Raw genomic sequence first — 13,783 nt, 5'->3', positions numbered from 1 at the left:
TCTTCAATAATTCAATTTCTGGTTTATATTTTTGTTTCTCCGTTTGTGTATTGCCTCACTTATTTCACATTTGGAGCCCTGTCTTGTTTGTGTGTGTGCTCACATGTATGTGTGTTTGTGTCTCTGTCCTTCACCTTCTTGTACTAAAATGTATAAAAGCAACACTTCTATTTCCTCCCCCACCTTTTTTGTTTGGGAATTTTAATTTTATTTTACTTGTGCGTGTGTGTGTCTATGTATTTTTCATTTACTTTTTTCCTCCAAGGTGTTCATCCTTTCCTCTCTCGATTTTTTTCCTTTGCTTCAGTTTGCCAGATTCCAAATTCCTATGATCAGGCCAATATAAAACTAACTTTAAAAATGTTTTATCTCTATCCAGTTTATAATATTATGTCCTGTAATAAGTCAAGGGGCCAGCCAATGCCCTCTCTCTCAGGAGGCCAGTCACCTCCGTGTGTGATAAGCAAGGAATAGAGTTTGTTGGGAGGGAGGAAAGAACCCACTCATCAAATGTATTTGATGTCAAGAATTTCAACAGTTAATGGATAAAGTCCTCAAACAGAGGGTTTGGTGGTTGCCTGGTGAATGAATGTCCTACCATTGTGGTTGAGTCAGCCACCTGGTGTTCACCAGCCCTTCTTAATAAGGCAATGAATGTTAATTGGCTCCTTTCCCCTTCCCCAATTTTGAGAAGTATGAGATATAAAATCCACCATTTTAAGTAAGATGTCTGCATATTTTGCTTTTTTTTCCCCCTCCCTTTCCAATGGTTTAGCATTAAGGGCCCTTCACTTGACTCACTCTTTCCATGGTAACTATACACAATGCTGGCGATGGTGCCCGTTGGCGGTAAGTGAAATCAGAGCACTAGAGAAGAAGCTTTATAAAACGTAATTACAAAACAATTAAGTAAGAAAGAAAAAGTCCATCTGCCATCTCACATTATCACTACAAAATGTGATTTGACTTGTTGCTCCTCTTCCTTTTCCTCCCCTTTTATTTCCAATGCTATGGGTAATGCGGCCTGGACTTTGGATGCACATTGTTTTGTAGCATCTGAGCTGTTTGATACTGACGTCATGGTGATTGCCCCCCTTGCACATCTTACTCAGAGTTACTGAACTCCAGTTTGGCTGGTTTTATTAATGCACTTTCTGCCCCTATTTCCTTTCCTACTTTTCCTCTTTCCCGAGCCTCTGTTCAGAGCTGACTGTTCTTCCTTTGCCTTTGATTGCTCTCCTTCCTGCCCTGACTTCCTCTTTTCCATGCCTTTTTGTTCTCTTTGCCCAAGTTCTGTTCCTGTCCTTTCCCCTTTTCCCTTCCCACCCTTTCTCCCTGATCCATGCAGCTATTGGTCTCTTTTGCTGACTGGTGGTCTCTGATTGGTTCTGGCCATTTTTCTTTTAAGTGCTTGGGTGCTTTCTGCTGCAGCAGCTAGTGTAAGCTCTTGCCTCATTCTCATTCCTGTCTGTGAGAGCCTGACTCTTCACTTTCTCCCTTCTCCCCAAAAGTGATTGTTTTTTCCTTTTATTTGTGTGTGTGTGTGTGTGTGTTTAACAGCATGCTCCTGTCTCATCGTTGTTGTATCCCATTCTTTCTTTTTAAATGTGAAATGTTTGTATTATTTGGTGGGTCAAACCAGAGTAAATGGAGTTTCAAGCTCTTTTCCTCACATAGGAACATTACCACTATACAAATCCTAAAAGACATATTAAAGCATTTTTTAAGTTCCTGTTCTACCTAAAATTGGTCTTTTTGTAACCTAAATTTATCACTATACAAATTTAAGATTATGTAAATCCCCAGAGGCAAAGTAAGACATATTTTATATGTTTGATCTTTTTCTTTTTTCTTTTCCAAAACTGGCCTGTTTATGACCTGATAGCACAGTGTGCAGTCAAGTTGTGTGGTCGGAGCTTTGAGGCAGGTTCTGCCACGGGGCTGCAGCGCCCTCACTTCTGAGCCGCTTCATCTTCCTTCATCAGCACCATTTCTGTAATTGGCACCAGCAGGGCTTTGAATTATGCCACTCTGAAATGAGAGCGGAGAGTAGCATACAACAAGAAGCATACGCTTTACTGTTTTCAGTTCTTTTAAGTACCTAATCAAAAGGCCTTCTGAAAACTTGATTCATAAATGGATAGACCACATGGTCTAGAAAATTCACAATGGTTCTGAAGACTGTCAACATGGAAATTTAGTTCCTATGTTTGTTGACTAACTTCAGACAGTAAAATCTTAAACATACCAAAAATGCTAAACATTAGAATAGATGGAATTCACAGACTTATTTTCTTTCTTATCTTCCTATAAATCTATGTTCTCTATTTTATTAATGAACTACTTAAGAGTTCATGTGAAAACAGTTGTTTCTAATTTACTATTCCCCTGTATTTGTCTTAATGCAGAGATTTACTTCTCTGTTTAAGAGATCTCCAATGTACTTACAAATGGATTTTTCCTTTGGAGTACTGGGTGGTAAAGTGGCCCTAGTTTTCCATTTGGAGACTAAGAAACTGCATTTTACTCTTGTTAGCCTCATTTAATAAACACTTTAATTAAAATATTACATATTAATATTTTATATTGCTATATTATTTAAATCAATGTTCTCTAAATTTACATTTTAAATTGAGTACTATGTTATTGGACAAACAACATCATGTTCCTTAATGTGGTCTACTTCCCCTGCCCCTTCCTTCTATTTTTAGGTGAATAATGCTACAGCACGTGTAATGACCAATAAGAAGATGGTCACACCATATGCAAATGGTAAGAGATCACAAATCATCATCAGAATAATGCCATTTATTCTTGTAAAAATAATGAACTTTTTATAAACATCAAAGAATCTCTATTGATTTCAGTCTTAGGACAGTTTGTTTCATTTACCTTGGAGGGTATTTCGTTTTTTAGAATTCAACTTTTTTCTTAGAATTAAGTTAATTTTTTAATTAAGGTGTTCTGGTCTCAATAAAATTCATCTGATATACAGTGTGAATGTGTCATTTGAGGTTATCTCTTAACTCGGTCCCACTGAAGCACCTCTTTTTTGGCTGCTGTAGTTCTCTGTAATATATTATTAGGTTTGTCTGTAATACCCCTGGATGCCCACCAATTCTCACTTTTACTGCCAGTTGCTATTTATTTGAGCATGAGTAGAATAATTCTTGACACTTAGCTCTCCTTTGTTCTAGAGGTAATAGCCATGGTGTATGTCTTCTATTTTCTACTCCATGACTAGTACATGTCATATAGTGAGTGTTACAAATCTTTTTTATTGAGAAGAAAAATTTCTGTGACTATTTTGTCTAACAGAAGCAACTTTTATATCAGTTGTCAAATTTCATCTAAACTCATATTCTCTAAATGAGATGGGATATCATTTTAATCTGCTGTGCAGCAGTGGTTTACAAATTGTGCTCTGTGGGGGTGGTGGGGGAACAGGAGAGGAAACTCCATGGATTGGTTCCTGAGGCCTCCAGCTCTACTTTAGTCTGAGCAACTCATTCTCTGTTTCCTATTTTAGAGTTCTGCAAGATTTATCTAGATTGTTAAAGGGGGGATTTCTCCCCTTTTAGTGCTTTGTGAAAGTTTGAACCTAACTGCTAGTGTAACAGTATGTTCTGGTAATGTCTTAAATGAAATAGAAGTATATCCCACGAAGTCTTCAATAAATTACTGAACCCAGCTTTTCAAATAGATGACACAAATCAGCATAATTAGCATTTTCCCTACTTATTTTATCAGTGGTATATCATGTGGTACCTCCCCCTTTACCTCATGTTTGCACTGCTCTCACAAAAGTGGCAGTGTCTGCAACTTTGAGAAAAACCCAATGTAGACACACACACACACACACACACACACACACTTGCACACATGCACGAGTGTGTGTGTGTGTGTGTGTGTGTGTGTGTGTAATTTATTTATTTTTAATGGGAGAGGCAAAGTATGTCAGATTTCCTTCAGATCCTGGGAGGGCGGTGTGGCAGAAAGAACCCCTGGAATTCAGAAGATAGAAATTCTAATTCTAGATTGACTCTTTGTTTTATTTTTACTCTGTGACAATGAGCCAATTTCCTATCTTATTCTGTTTTCATCTCTAAATTTGCAGTCACAGAATTTTAGCACCAGGAAATTCTTTAGAAGTCATCAAGATCCAACCCTCTTAGCTTGTGATTATTTAGGACATGAAACCCAGAAAAATACAGTACTTCCTCATTGTCCTACAAGTGGTACCTATGTTGGGTTTTGTGAAGATCAAAATGAATAAATATCTGTGAAGGTACATTGTAAATTATACAAAACTGGACGTATTATTGACAGCATAGCATTGTATACCATTATTATAATGTGCATCCATTATATGCATTTAAAGGAAGTACTTAATAGTGCCATTAGCTGGAAAGAAATGGATCATTTTTGAATATTCTAAATCAATATTCAAGTCTAATGGAGCCACATTTTAGAACTCTTTCTCTGTCATGTTAAAGATTGTGACAAGAGTGCAAGGTATCCTTCTGGTGAATTCTCAAACATTTTAGTTTATGGTGATTGGAAACACTTATTTGTCTGACATTGCAGAACATTTGTGCTCTTACAATTCCGTAGGATTTGAACCCAGATTTGGCACAATATTTATGTAGAATATTGAAGGGGAATGTCTACAAGCACATAAAATAATGAATGGGGACTGGGTTAATTCAGAATTAATGGGTTTTCTCTTGAATAATGTGGCCATTTAAATCTGATCATTGACCTCTTCTTCTTTCCATTTATAATTTTATAGAGTAGCAGTGGCACAATGTTAGGCCCTTAAACTAATATCAAAGAAGTAAACCAAAGAACCAGTCTTTCAGAAACATAATAGGGCATGTTTGAATTCAATAAATATTTATTGATTAAAGTTTTTATGTGTAATTCTAATCTTCAGCAGTAGGCAGTAGTACATTTTATTTACTTGCTATAGTCCTATGAATATAAAAAGAGAATGAAGAAATTCAGTTGACACCAAACTGTCTGGAAATACTTAGAATTTATAAATATTTAAGCTAATGTTCAGCAGTCTAGTAACCTTTAAAAATCTGATGCACTTAAATGTATTTATTACAAATTAAAATCTCAGAGGACATGCATTAAAGTTGGGAATATAGCTTCAAGTTTATTACTGAATGTTTCTCCTTGTTGACTTGGTTAACTCCAGAGAAATCCCAATGGTAAATCTCGGTGAAAGGAGATCTCAGTTTACCAAGAATCCCATCGATATGGTATAATCGAACATGGAATGCCAAGATCCAGGTCAAATTTGAATTCAGTCAAAGGACACCTTTATATAACAACTAGAGTAATAAATAGTGTTAAGATGATACATACGATATAGAATGACATGTACTATATTTTGCCTTTTTCCTTTTCCTAAACAAAGAATAGGTTGTTAGGCAATTCTATAAGAGACACTGCACCAAAGCCAAGATTTACAATATTTAATTTTCTTTTTCCTTCTCTCATTCCCTTTTCATTTCCTCCCTCCCTCCCAGTTTTTTTCTCTCCTTCCTTTTATGCCTTCCCTTCCCTACCCCACCCATCCCCTCACTGCTCATTGTCCCATCACAGTCCTACTTGAAGATAATCAGGTATAGAAATGTCATCATTCTCATATAAACCCCACTTGGCATTCGAAAGAAAAGTTGAGAGTAGACAAAAATAAACCCAGAAACATCTGAAGCCAACTTGCACATCACTCCATTTCCCTGTATTTTCATGCCACCTTAAATACTCACCACCCTCTCTTCCATTTTAGGTTGGAAGTTAAGCCCAGTAGTTGGAGCTGTATATGGCCCTGAGTTATATGCAGGTAGTATTTACGTTGAATTTTCTGTGTGTGCTTTTTAACTAACAACATCTGTTGTTTTGCAGTTCACTATTCCTTTGTAATCTTTTTTTTTTTTTTTTTTTTTTTTTTTAATGCAATCAGCATCCAGCTTTCAAGCAGATGTGTCCCTGGGCAACGAAGCAGCAGTGCCCCTATCAGGAAGAGGGGGCATTAACACTTACATTCCTTTAATCAGTAAGTAGCCTATGTTGGCCTGGCATGGGTTTTGATTGTTGAGTAAGCAGTGATATGCTAAAAATCTTTTAAGTTACTTTGACTTGAGTCATTTTGCTCCAGCAAGAGGTAGAATTAACGGTTTGGTGGACATGGAATCAGTGTCTCTGCGTGTCTTCCAGAGAGCACACTTACAATAGACCTCAGACAATGACTGCCTCTACAGGATACAAGGCCACAGTGGAGATGGAGTTTCCCTCTCACCCACCATTTCTGGATTAAAATACTTTAGATAAAGGAATAAAGTTGAAATAATTGAAGCCTATTTTGTACCTTGGAATTTCACACCATGTAAAAACACAAAAGAATATTCCCATGATGAATAATTTCGATATGCACTTAATAATGTTGGAAACAACATTAATAATTGGCCAGTTAGAGAGTTTATATCAGTCCATTTAAACTGCGCACAGGAATAGAAAGTGTCCTTTCTTACTGTGGTGGTAGCTCTTAGAGCTTCTTGACCTGCTTCTCACCAGCTTGTGTGGTGACGTCAGCATGGGAAGGAGTGAAGAAAACTCACTCAAGATTTGTGATCAAAGAGACATGCTACCGTGAGCTTTTGCATCCTGGGTCTCTTTCTCTTTTCTTTTTTCAGAAAAGATGTGGAGCATACTTTTTAATCTTTCTTGTAACTGCTTCAAAGCAAGTTGTGCTTGTACTCCTACCGTTGAATGCAAGTTGACATTTCTGTCATATTTTGGGTCTCCCTTTAGTTCCTGGATTTCCTTACCCAACTGCAGCCACCACGGCGGCCGCTTTCAGAGGAGCCCACCTGAGGGGCAGGGGGCGGACGGTTTATGGTGCAGTGCGAGCGGTACCTCCAACAGCCATTCCCGCCTATCCAGGGTAAGTATTCGATTCCAGAATAAACAGTTGGACAAGAAAATATCATGGTCCTCTTATAACTTCCGGGATGTTGCCGTGCCACAAAGTAGAGATTCTATGATTATTTACAAATTAACGAATTAGATGGCAAGAACCAAAATTTAGCATCATCAGAATATAACAAATATCAATTATTTAAATCTTCATTTTGGCCACCTTAAGCCCTCACGGTAGTGGCTTAAGACAGTAGCCAGAACCGTCTTGTGTTTACTAGCAATGTGTTGGCATGGAGTTCACTCAGCATCGCACGAATATGGATTAACACTACCGCAGAGAACCAAAATAGGAGTTAAAGGCTGTAGTACAAGACTGCCTCTGCTGTGCTCACCCCCATCACCACCCTGGGTTGGGGCTGAGGCTCTCACATGTGCCCTCCCTTTTGGTTTCACTGCCTGGGTGGTGAGCAGCAGAGCTAGTTACCCACAATGGATTTGCTTTCTTTGTAGGAAACGGATTAAAAGGTTAATTCAAAGATGAACCAAGTCCAATTGAATCAAGGGAGAAAGGGAGAAGTAGGAAGAATTAAACTACAGTTGGCTTCTGAATGATGGTAAAACAACTAATGTAGCTGAGCATCCTTCACCCTTTGATTTTTGTATGGAGGGTGTCTCATGCAGTGGACTGATTCCATAGCAACAAATAAATCCTTTGTTCTTGAATGGGGAGAAGGAGTGAAGATGCAGGTTTTGTTTTCAGTTGTTCTCAGTGTGAGTCTAACATGTATATTTTTAGAGTGGACTTTTTATAGGGCAGTAGCATCAGGGACTTTCCTTCCTCAGAGACGTGGCATTTGAGTTCTTCACCTTTTCTCTGCCTGTGATAGTTTTTTCCATATTCTTACGGAGGAATAAATATAGTGGCAGAGGACCCTGTTCATTGCTACTTAGTTAAAATGTAAGGGAAAGAGCCTCCTTTGTAGGTCCTTTTCTTACGGCAAAATTGGCTTTCAGGTGTGCTAATTTAGCATTCATTCGTTGACCAAATGGACATGCCATTAGGGGTCCTCCATTCCACAAAGGTAGAACATGTGTACTAGATAAGAGAAGTGTGCATGTTGAAGGCTCCACCACTAGAAAGGAACTGCTTTAGAAATAAACTTTGGTTTGCAGTGTGTAATTGTTTAAATCCCATGCATTCCATCATTTCCATCTTCTGCCATTACTTTTAATTTTATCTCCCCCCCAACTTGACCTTTGACCTTCAACCTCTGACATCTCTTTTTAAAGAAGTAAATTAAGATGCAGTATTGTTTCACCAAGAAATACTTAATTAAAACACAAAAACAAACCTTTGGGAGTTCTATACACTAGGAAAATTGTTCAGGAAGCGTCTTCCAGTCAAAGAGAGTTGACCGGCATGGTCACAAAGAGATTCTGCTCACCAGAAACATGGGACATCTTTATTTTGTGATATTCCTGAGTTACTTTATAAAGTGGCTCAATTCACTCATATTTGATGTAGGTCATTTCAGTCTATTGGCCAAACTTGAGAACCAGTTTTCTACCAAGCCTGTGTCAGGTTTATAATTGCTCAAAGATATTTTATCTTTATGTCTACTCACATCAATTTCTGTGCATTACATTGAACACTAATGTCCCATGTTTTCTTTTTTATTAACTACACCACTTATGTACATGGAAGATGGCAAGGAATAAGTCCAGTATTTTATGGGGAATGGCCTAAAATTGCTTCTCAGCTTAGTAAACTAATTTCATCACTAATCATTGTGTTCTAGCCTCCTGTAGCATTTGATACAGGTAATATTGGAATTCGTCTAGAATTTAACTAAATATTCCTAGTAAGTGACGCAACTTAGTGTAAAGGTTATTCATGTTTTTCATGCCACCACTCTTCTCTATAGAAGAAATGTTTTCCAATCTTTGCCTGTCTCCCCGTACTGGAATAGTTGAAGGTTAACTAATCACCACTTGGCATCTATGCTTTGCATTTTATTAGAATTCACATGATGAGCAAGTCTCTGTTTTCTGCAGTTGAGAAGCAGATTACTTTCTAACACCATTCTTCAGCTGCAATTGGAGACTCTAAAAATGGGTAGAACTTAGTTCAATGAACATCACAGATGAGTTCAGCTTGCCTGTTGTGTAAGACAAAGGCACAGCATATGTGGGCATTGCAGAATGTGACCTGCTGTCCTGTAAACAACAATATGTTCCTGAAGGCAGAATCAGAAACTTTCCTGTTACCTATAAGGAGGGAGTGATTTCATGTTCAAGTTAAAAATATGATGTGATGATTTTACTTGCTGACTTGTTTATTGTAACAGTGAAGGTAGTGATGGAATTTTCCAGTTTGTTAGTTGAATATACAATAAACATCTAATTTAAAATAGACAAGTCTTGATTTAACAAATAGAAAGACAAAAGCCTTATCTTTTAGCTCTACCACTATTCTATGTCTCTTGATTCCAAAATAATGTTTTGCACAAATGCATAAAATGCCTCAAAAGTATTTTTATTTTAATGTTGCTTAGGATTAAAACAGAAAGGAAGCCATGTACCTTGTTGGTTTGATACAAATTAATTTTCTAAACAGGAAGATAACCCTCCTACTCCTAATCAGCTACCTTTTCAGTTTTATTCTTTTAAATGAAACAGGTCATGCCCAGAACTTCAGTTAACAATTGTATTTTTCAGAATTCCATGAGTATTCTTATGGTCAAAAAAGAACCCTTAAAATCTTCTAGTTACTCCTTCCCACTCTGGATTATATTGTTACTATCTGGGATCCCCACTGCACCTTTCAATTCTTGGACCTTGGACCAATCACCTTAACCTTTATTAGCTCATTATCTCTGCTTGTGAAAGCAATGCATTGTGGGTATTTTTGGTTGTGTTTTTTTGTTTTGTTTTGTTTTGTTTAATTACATTTCTCTGTTTACTTTGGTCAGAATTGATTGACTTGTTTTTCTGAGGTGTTGCATTGGTTCTTAAAATGCTGAATAATAATACTTTGCATGCTTGTGTGATCAGCCAAATCTTATCGCATGTCTAATGTGCAGGGTAAAAAGCAGGTGATGTATGGATATCAGAAAAAATTTACATATTACTATAAAAATAAAACAAGATACTAAGCATAATTTTGAAATCCAATTTAGCCTAGGTCTCACCTTTATGGAATTCTTTGGGTTCATTTTTTTCATGTTAAGCCCCTCTCTTTATGCCAGCCCCCATGAGACACACACACACACACACACACACACACACACACACAAATACACACACTTCTTTTGATGCTCTTTAAAGAGAAACTTCCTCCTAGAGCAAGCTTATTTTAAAAAAACAAAACACTGCAGGTACAAAAAGTTGATACTTGCAATCCAGCAGATTTTCAATAGCTGTATTAGGCCCTCTGGGAATACACTTGATTGTTTTCATCTTACTTTTAATTACCAGACATCCAGGTGGTTCATTCCAAGCCTGCATTCCTTTCCTCTCCGCATGTCCTGGAGCTGAGTAACGTGCGTGCACTTCCTGTGTCCTCACTGACTGGCCGTGGCCTGAGCCCAGGCCATGTATTCATACATCACCTGCCCATGTAAAGCGCATGTGCATGCTGCCGTCCTCAATAACCGGAATGTGTTTCTGTTCTTTTGTTTTTTTGTTTTTGTTTTTGTGTGGATTTTCTGCAGTGTGGTTTACCAGGACGGATTTTACGGTGCTGACCTCTATGTAAGTACACACACTGGGGCCTTTTCGACCCCACCCCCTGACAAGCCAGCCTTTTTTTTCTGTTTCTTTGGTTTGGTGTTTTGTTTTGTTTTTTTTTTAAATATAATTTATTTAGTTTTTGTTTTCTTTTTCCTTGTGGATATATATATTTATATATTTAAGAATGCAAGCATGCTTCTCTGCCACTGCGCTTTCCCCTGGGTGCCAAACTAAGCCTTTGGGTTTCCTGATCATTGCTGGAGTCAGTCTACTGGACATATTCTTTTCCCTTCCCCGTTCCCACAGACTGCCTATGGATCACGAACATATTTGCGAGATGATCAGCAGGTTTAAAGTCTTTTATTACTGTCGTATCATGTGCATACATAAATGACAGGACAGGTTAGCCTTCAACCAGCTCCTTTCCTTTTCTGCTTTTCTTCTCATTTCACATCCCTCTTTAGATCATTAGAGCTTTGATTTATGTAGATGGCAGTGATCTTTCTGAATTGGTCTTTGCCTGTGAGAGAGCAATAACGTGTGAAAGCGAAAGAAGGAACTGATGCCAGTGAAGAGTGGGTGGGAAGGAGAGGAAACCAATGCTCACTTGCCTAAGGACCTTCTGTGTTAGAAGGTTCACAACCGGTAGGTCTCTTTTCCTAAGGGCCATCTAGAAAGAAACGAGTGGCAGAATTAGCAGCCTAGATTTCTCTTACAAACATTGGACTCTCATACATGATTTGTTGGTTGTACCAGTCATGTTAAACATGTAATCCAGTACTTAGACTGTCTAGCTGTAGCTAACATTCTGATTGATTTGTCGTATATCATTTAAAATATGAACAAAGTGACCTGACAAAGAGTCAAAGTTTGTGAGTTTTTGAAGTCTTTTACAGGGACCTCCCCAAATGACCTTTTTCTGAATGCAAGCTTGGTCTAACCACTAAATCACTAAAACAATTTTGTAAGGTAAACTTGTCACCATGAAATTATTTCTTGGACCTAGGTTACAATTGTCTAGAAATGCTTTTTCCACCCTTATGTCTCAAAATCACTAAGGGTACCTTTTTAGTGAACTAATTTTCACAATCTGCCAAAGATTCTCTGGCAATCTAAAAATGTTTGTGTACTTTCAGAATGCATGTAGAGGGTCTGTGTAGCAGGAAGTAGAGATAGGGTAGAATGGTCCTATATGGTACTGTGACTATATACACCTATCCTATTCAAAATATTCTTTAATTTGAGAAATGCTTCAAGGAACCTTAGCCATGATTCGGGCCCAATCCTCTCACTTCTAAGATATGTCTCTCATAGAGATTGTGACTTACCCTTGATTACATAAGTTATTGTATAACCAAGCACAAAACCCAACTAATCCATATTTCATTACCTCTCTTACTATTTAATCAAAATTCACATATTTCCTCAGTTGATTTTCAAGAGGTATGGAAAGGTATGTTCTTTCCTGTGCTGACAGTGAAACTTAAGGATTAGGGAAATATTTCCTCATTTTCACCAAATGACACTTTTCTGTATGTACACATTTTGCATACGACCTTAGCATGTATGTTTTCCCATTTACATTAGTGTCCATATTCTCATGAAACTCATCTTTAGGTTATTAAAGTTGTTTTCTTGAAATCTGTTCTGTTAGCGTACACTTTCTATATGAATTATTTCTTAAATCAAGGTGTTTTTCCCCCCTCTCTAATATGTTCCATATTTGGGGATTTTTTTAAGTATGGCCTACTTCCACCTTGTTAAGTCAATTAACCAAAATTATTTGTTGACAATTCTCTCATTTTCATAGTTCATAGTATATGATTTCATTAAGAGAGAGATTATGTTTCTATAGTTGAGAAAATACCCTTGATTTTTTTTTTTTTATCTACTTGCTGGATTACCATATCAAGCTAAACAGAAATAATTCAGTGACCTTACCAAAATATTTTTTTGATCTGTGGCCTCTTGTTGATGAAAGGAGTTAGTAGTAATTACTATTTTTACTTCCCATCTTAAAGCAGGTACTTGGAGGAAAAAGTTGGTCACTGGGACTGAAATCATATCCGAATCCACTAATGAAAAATAAGAATACTTTATGGGGCAACTGTTGAGTGAGATATAACTCTAGCTTTTAGAATTTTATATTTCTATTCCATATGTGAGGGAGCAAAGGATTCGTCTTAAAAACACACACAGAGGAAAGCCCTATCATTTTACCTTGAGTTTGTTCTGCTTCTCTCTGTGCATTTTCCATCTGTGGAAATGTACCAAGGTATGGTTAGCTCTTGTTTCCTCAGAGGGCAGACTAGAAATAGAAAGATGGAGGGTTTAGCTAGTTAGAACGGGCTTTGAACTTGAGAGATGACATGAATGAAAAGAGTGTAAGTTGCTGCTTTTGTTTTGTTATAGTAATTTAGACTATTAATTGTGGAGGTTTTTGAAATCTCTTTTCTCTGATCCGCTCCTAGGCTGAAATCCTTGCTAGTCGTTTTCTTCCTTTCTGTGTCTTTTATGCACTTTCTTCTCTGAGAACTGATGTAATTTATAAAGTGATCCTCCCCCCCCCCCCCCCAACCCGTGGGGTAAGCACAGATTATGTGTTCATCCGCACTCCCCCCCCCCCCCCCCTGCCTTTATTGACCAGTAGAAAAGGCATGGTCCAATCTACTTCACTTTTTAAGTGGGTAACAAACTGCTCCTCATTGTCGCCCTGTGAAAAGCATGCTTGCATCCAAAGGAAAGAAAAGGCTGGTGGGCCCCATAGTGGGCTTTTTGTATGATTGTTTTCCTTCCACAGCTGTGTTTTTTGAACTGCTCTTCCTGTGTTCTGTTATAGAATAGTCTTACAGGAACCAATCATTAGCGCTAAAATACCTCAGGTAGGAGTGCCAGTGTGACCTGCCAATCAATCAGATGTGGATTGCAGTGAAAAAAAATTGAATTATACTAACCATTCCAGCTCCACGTTAGAGATGGGAACAGAGGCTTTTTTTGGACAATCAAGACTTGTGAGCGTGTGATCTAAGCCCTGCTACTCAGCAGTGCACACAGTCAAGTTCATACATGATGGCACTACCTCTAAAATTAAGTGCCCCTGTCCCATTGCCACATATCC

At 37.7% G+C, this 13,783-nt stretch overlaps 1 protein-coding gene across 35 annotated transcripts in view; it reads left to right on the top strand.

The window, feature by feature from the left end:
• RBFOX2 (RNA binding fox-1 homolog 2) overlaps positions 1 to 13,783 on the top strand; it is a 252,255-nt gene that overhangs the window by 224,713 nt on the left and 13,759 nt on the right. For 9 of the 35 annotated variants that reach the window (XM_084876808.1, XM_084876815.1, XM_084876819.1 and 6 more), the window contains 5 exons: positions 2,712 to 2,772; positions 5,804 to 5,857; positions 5,978 to 6,070; positions 6,826 to 6,958; positions 10,647 to 10,686. In XM_084876808.1, coding sequence (XP_084732934.1) covers positions 2,712 to 2,772; positions 5,804 to 5,857; positions 5,978 to 6,070; positions 6,826 to 6,958; positions 10,647 to 10,686 — 381 coding nt within the window. Of the gene's footprint in view, positions 1 to 2,711; positions 2,773 to 5,803; positions 5,858 to 5,977; positions 6,073 to 6,815; positions 6,959 to 10,646; positions 10,687 to 13,504; positions 13,548 to 13,783 lie in introns of all 35 variants that reach the window. The other 26 variants (XM_084876818.1, XM_084876820.1, XM_084876809.1 and 23 more) reach the window with 7 other exon arrangements.

This window comes from Pipistrellus hanaki, assembly GCF_964339955.1.
Source record: "Pipistrellus hanaki genome assembly, chromosome: 3".
Lineage (NCBI taxonomy): Eukaryota > Metazoa > Chordata > Mammalia > Chiroptera > Vespertilionidae > Pipistrellus > Pipistrellus hanaki.
This window is presented reverse-complemented; position numbering and strand designations above follow the sequence as displayed.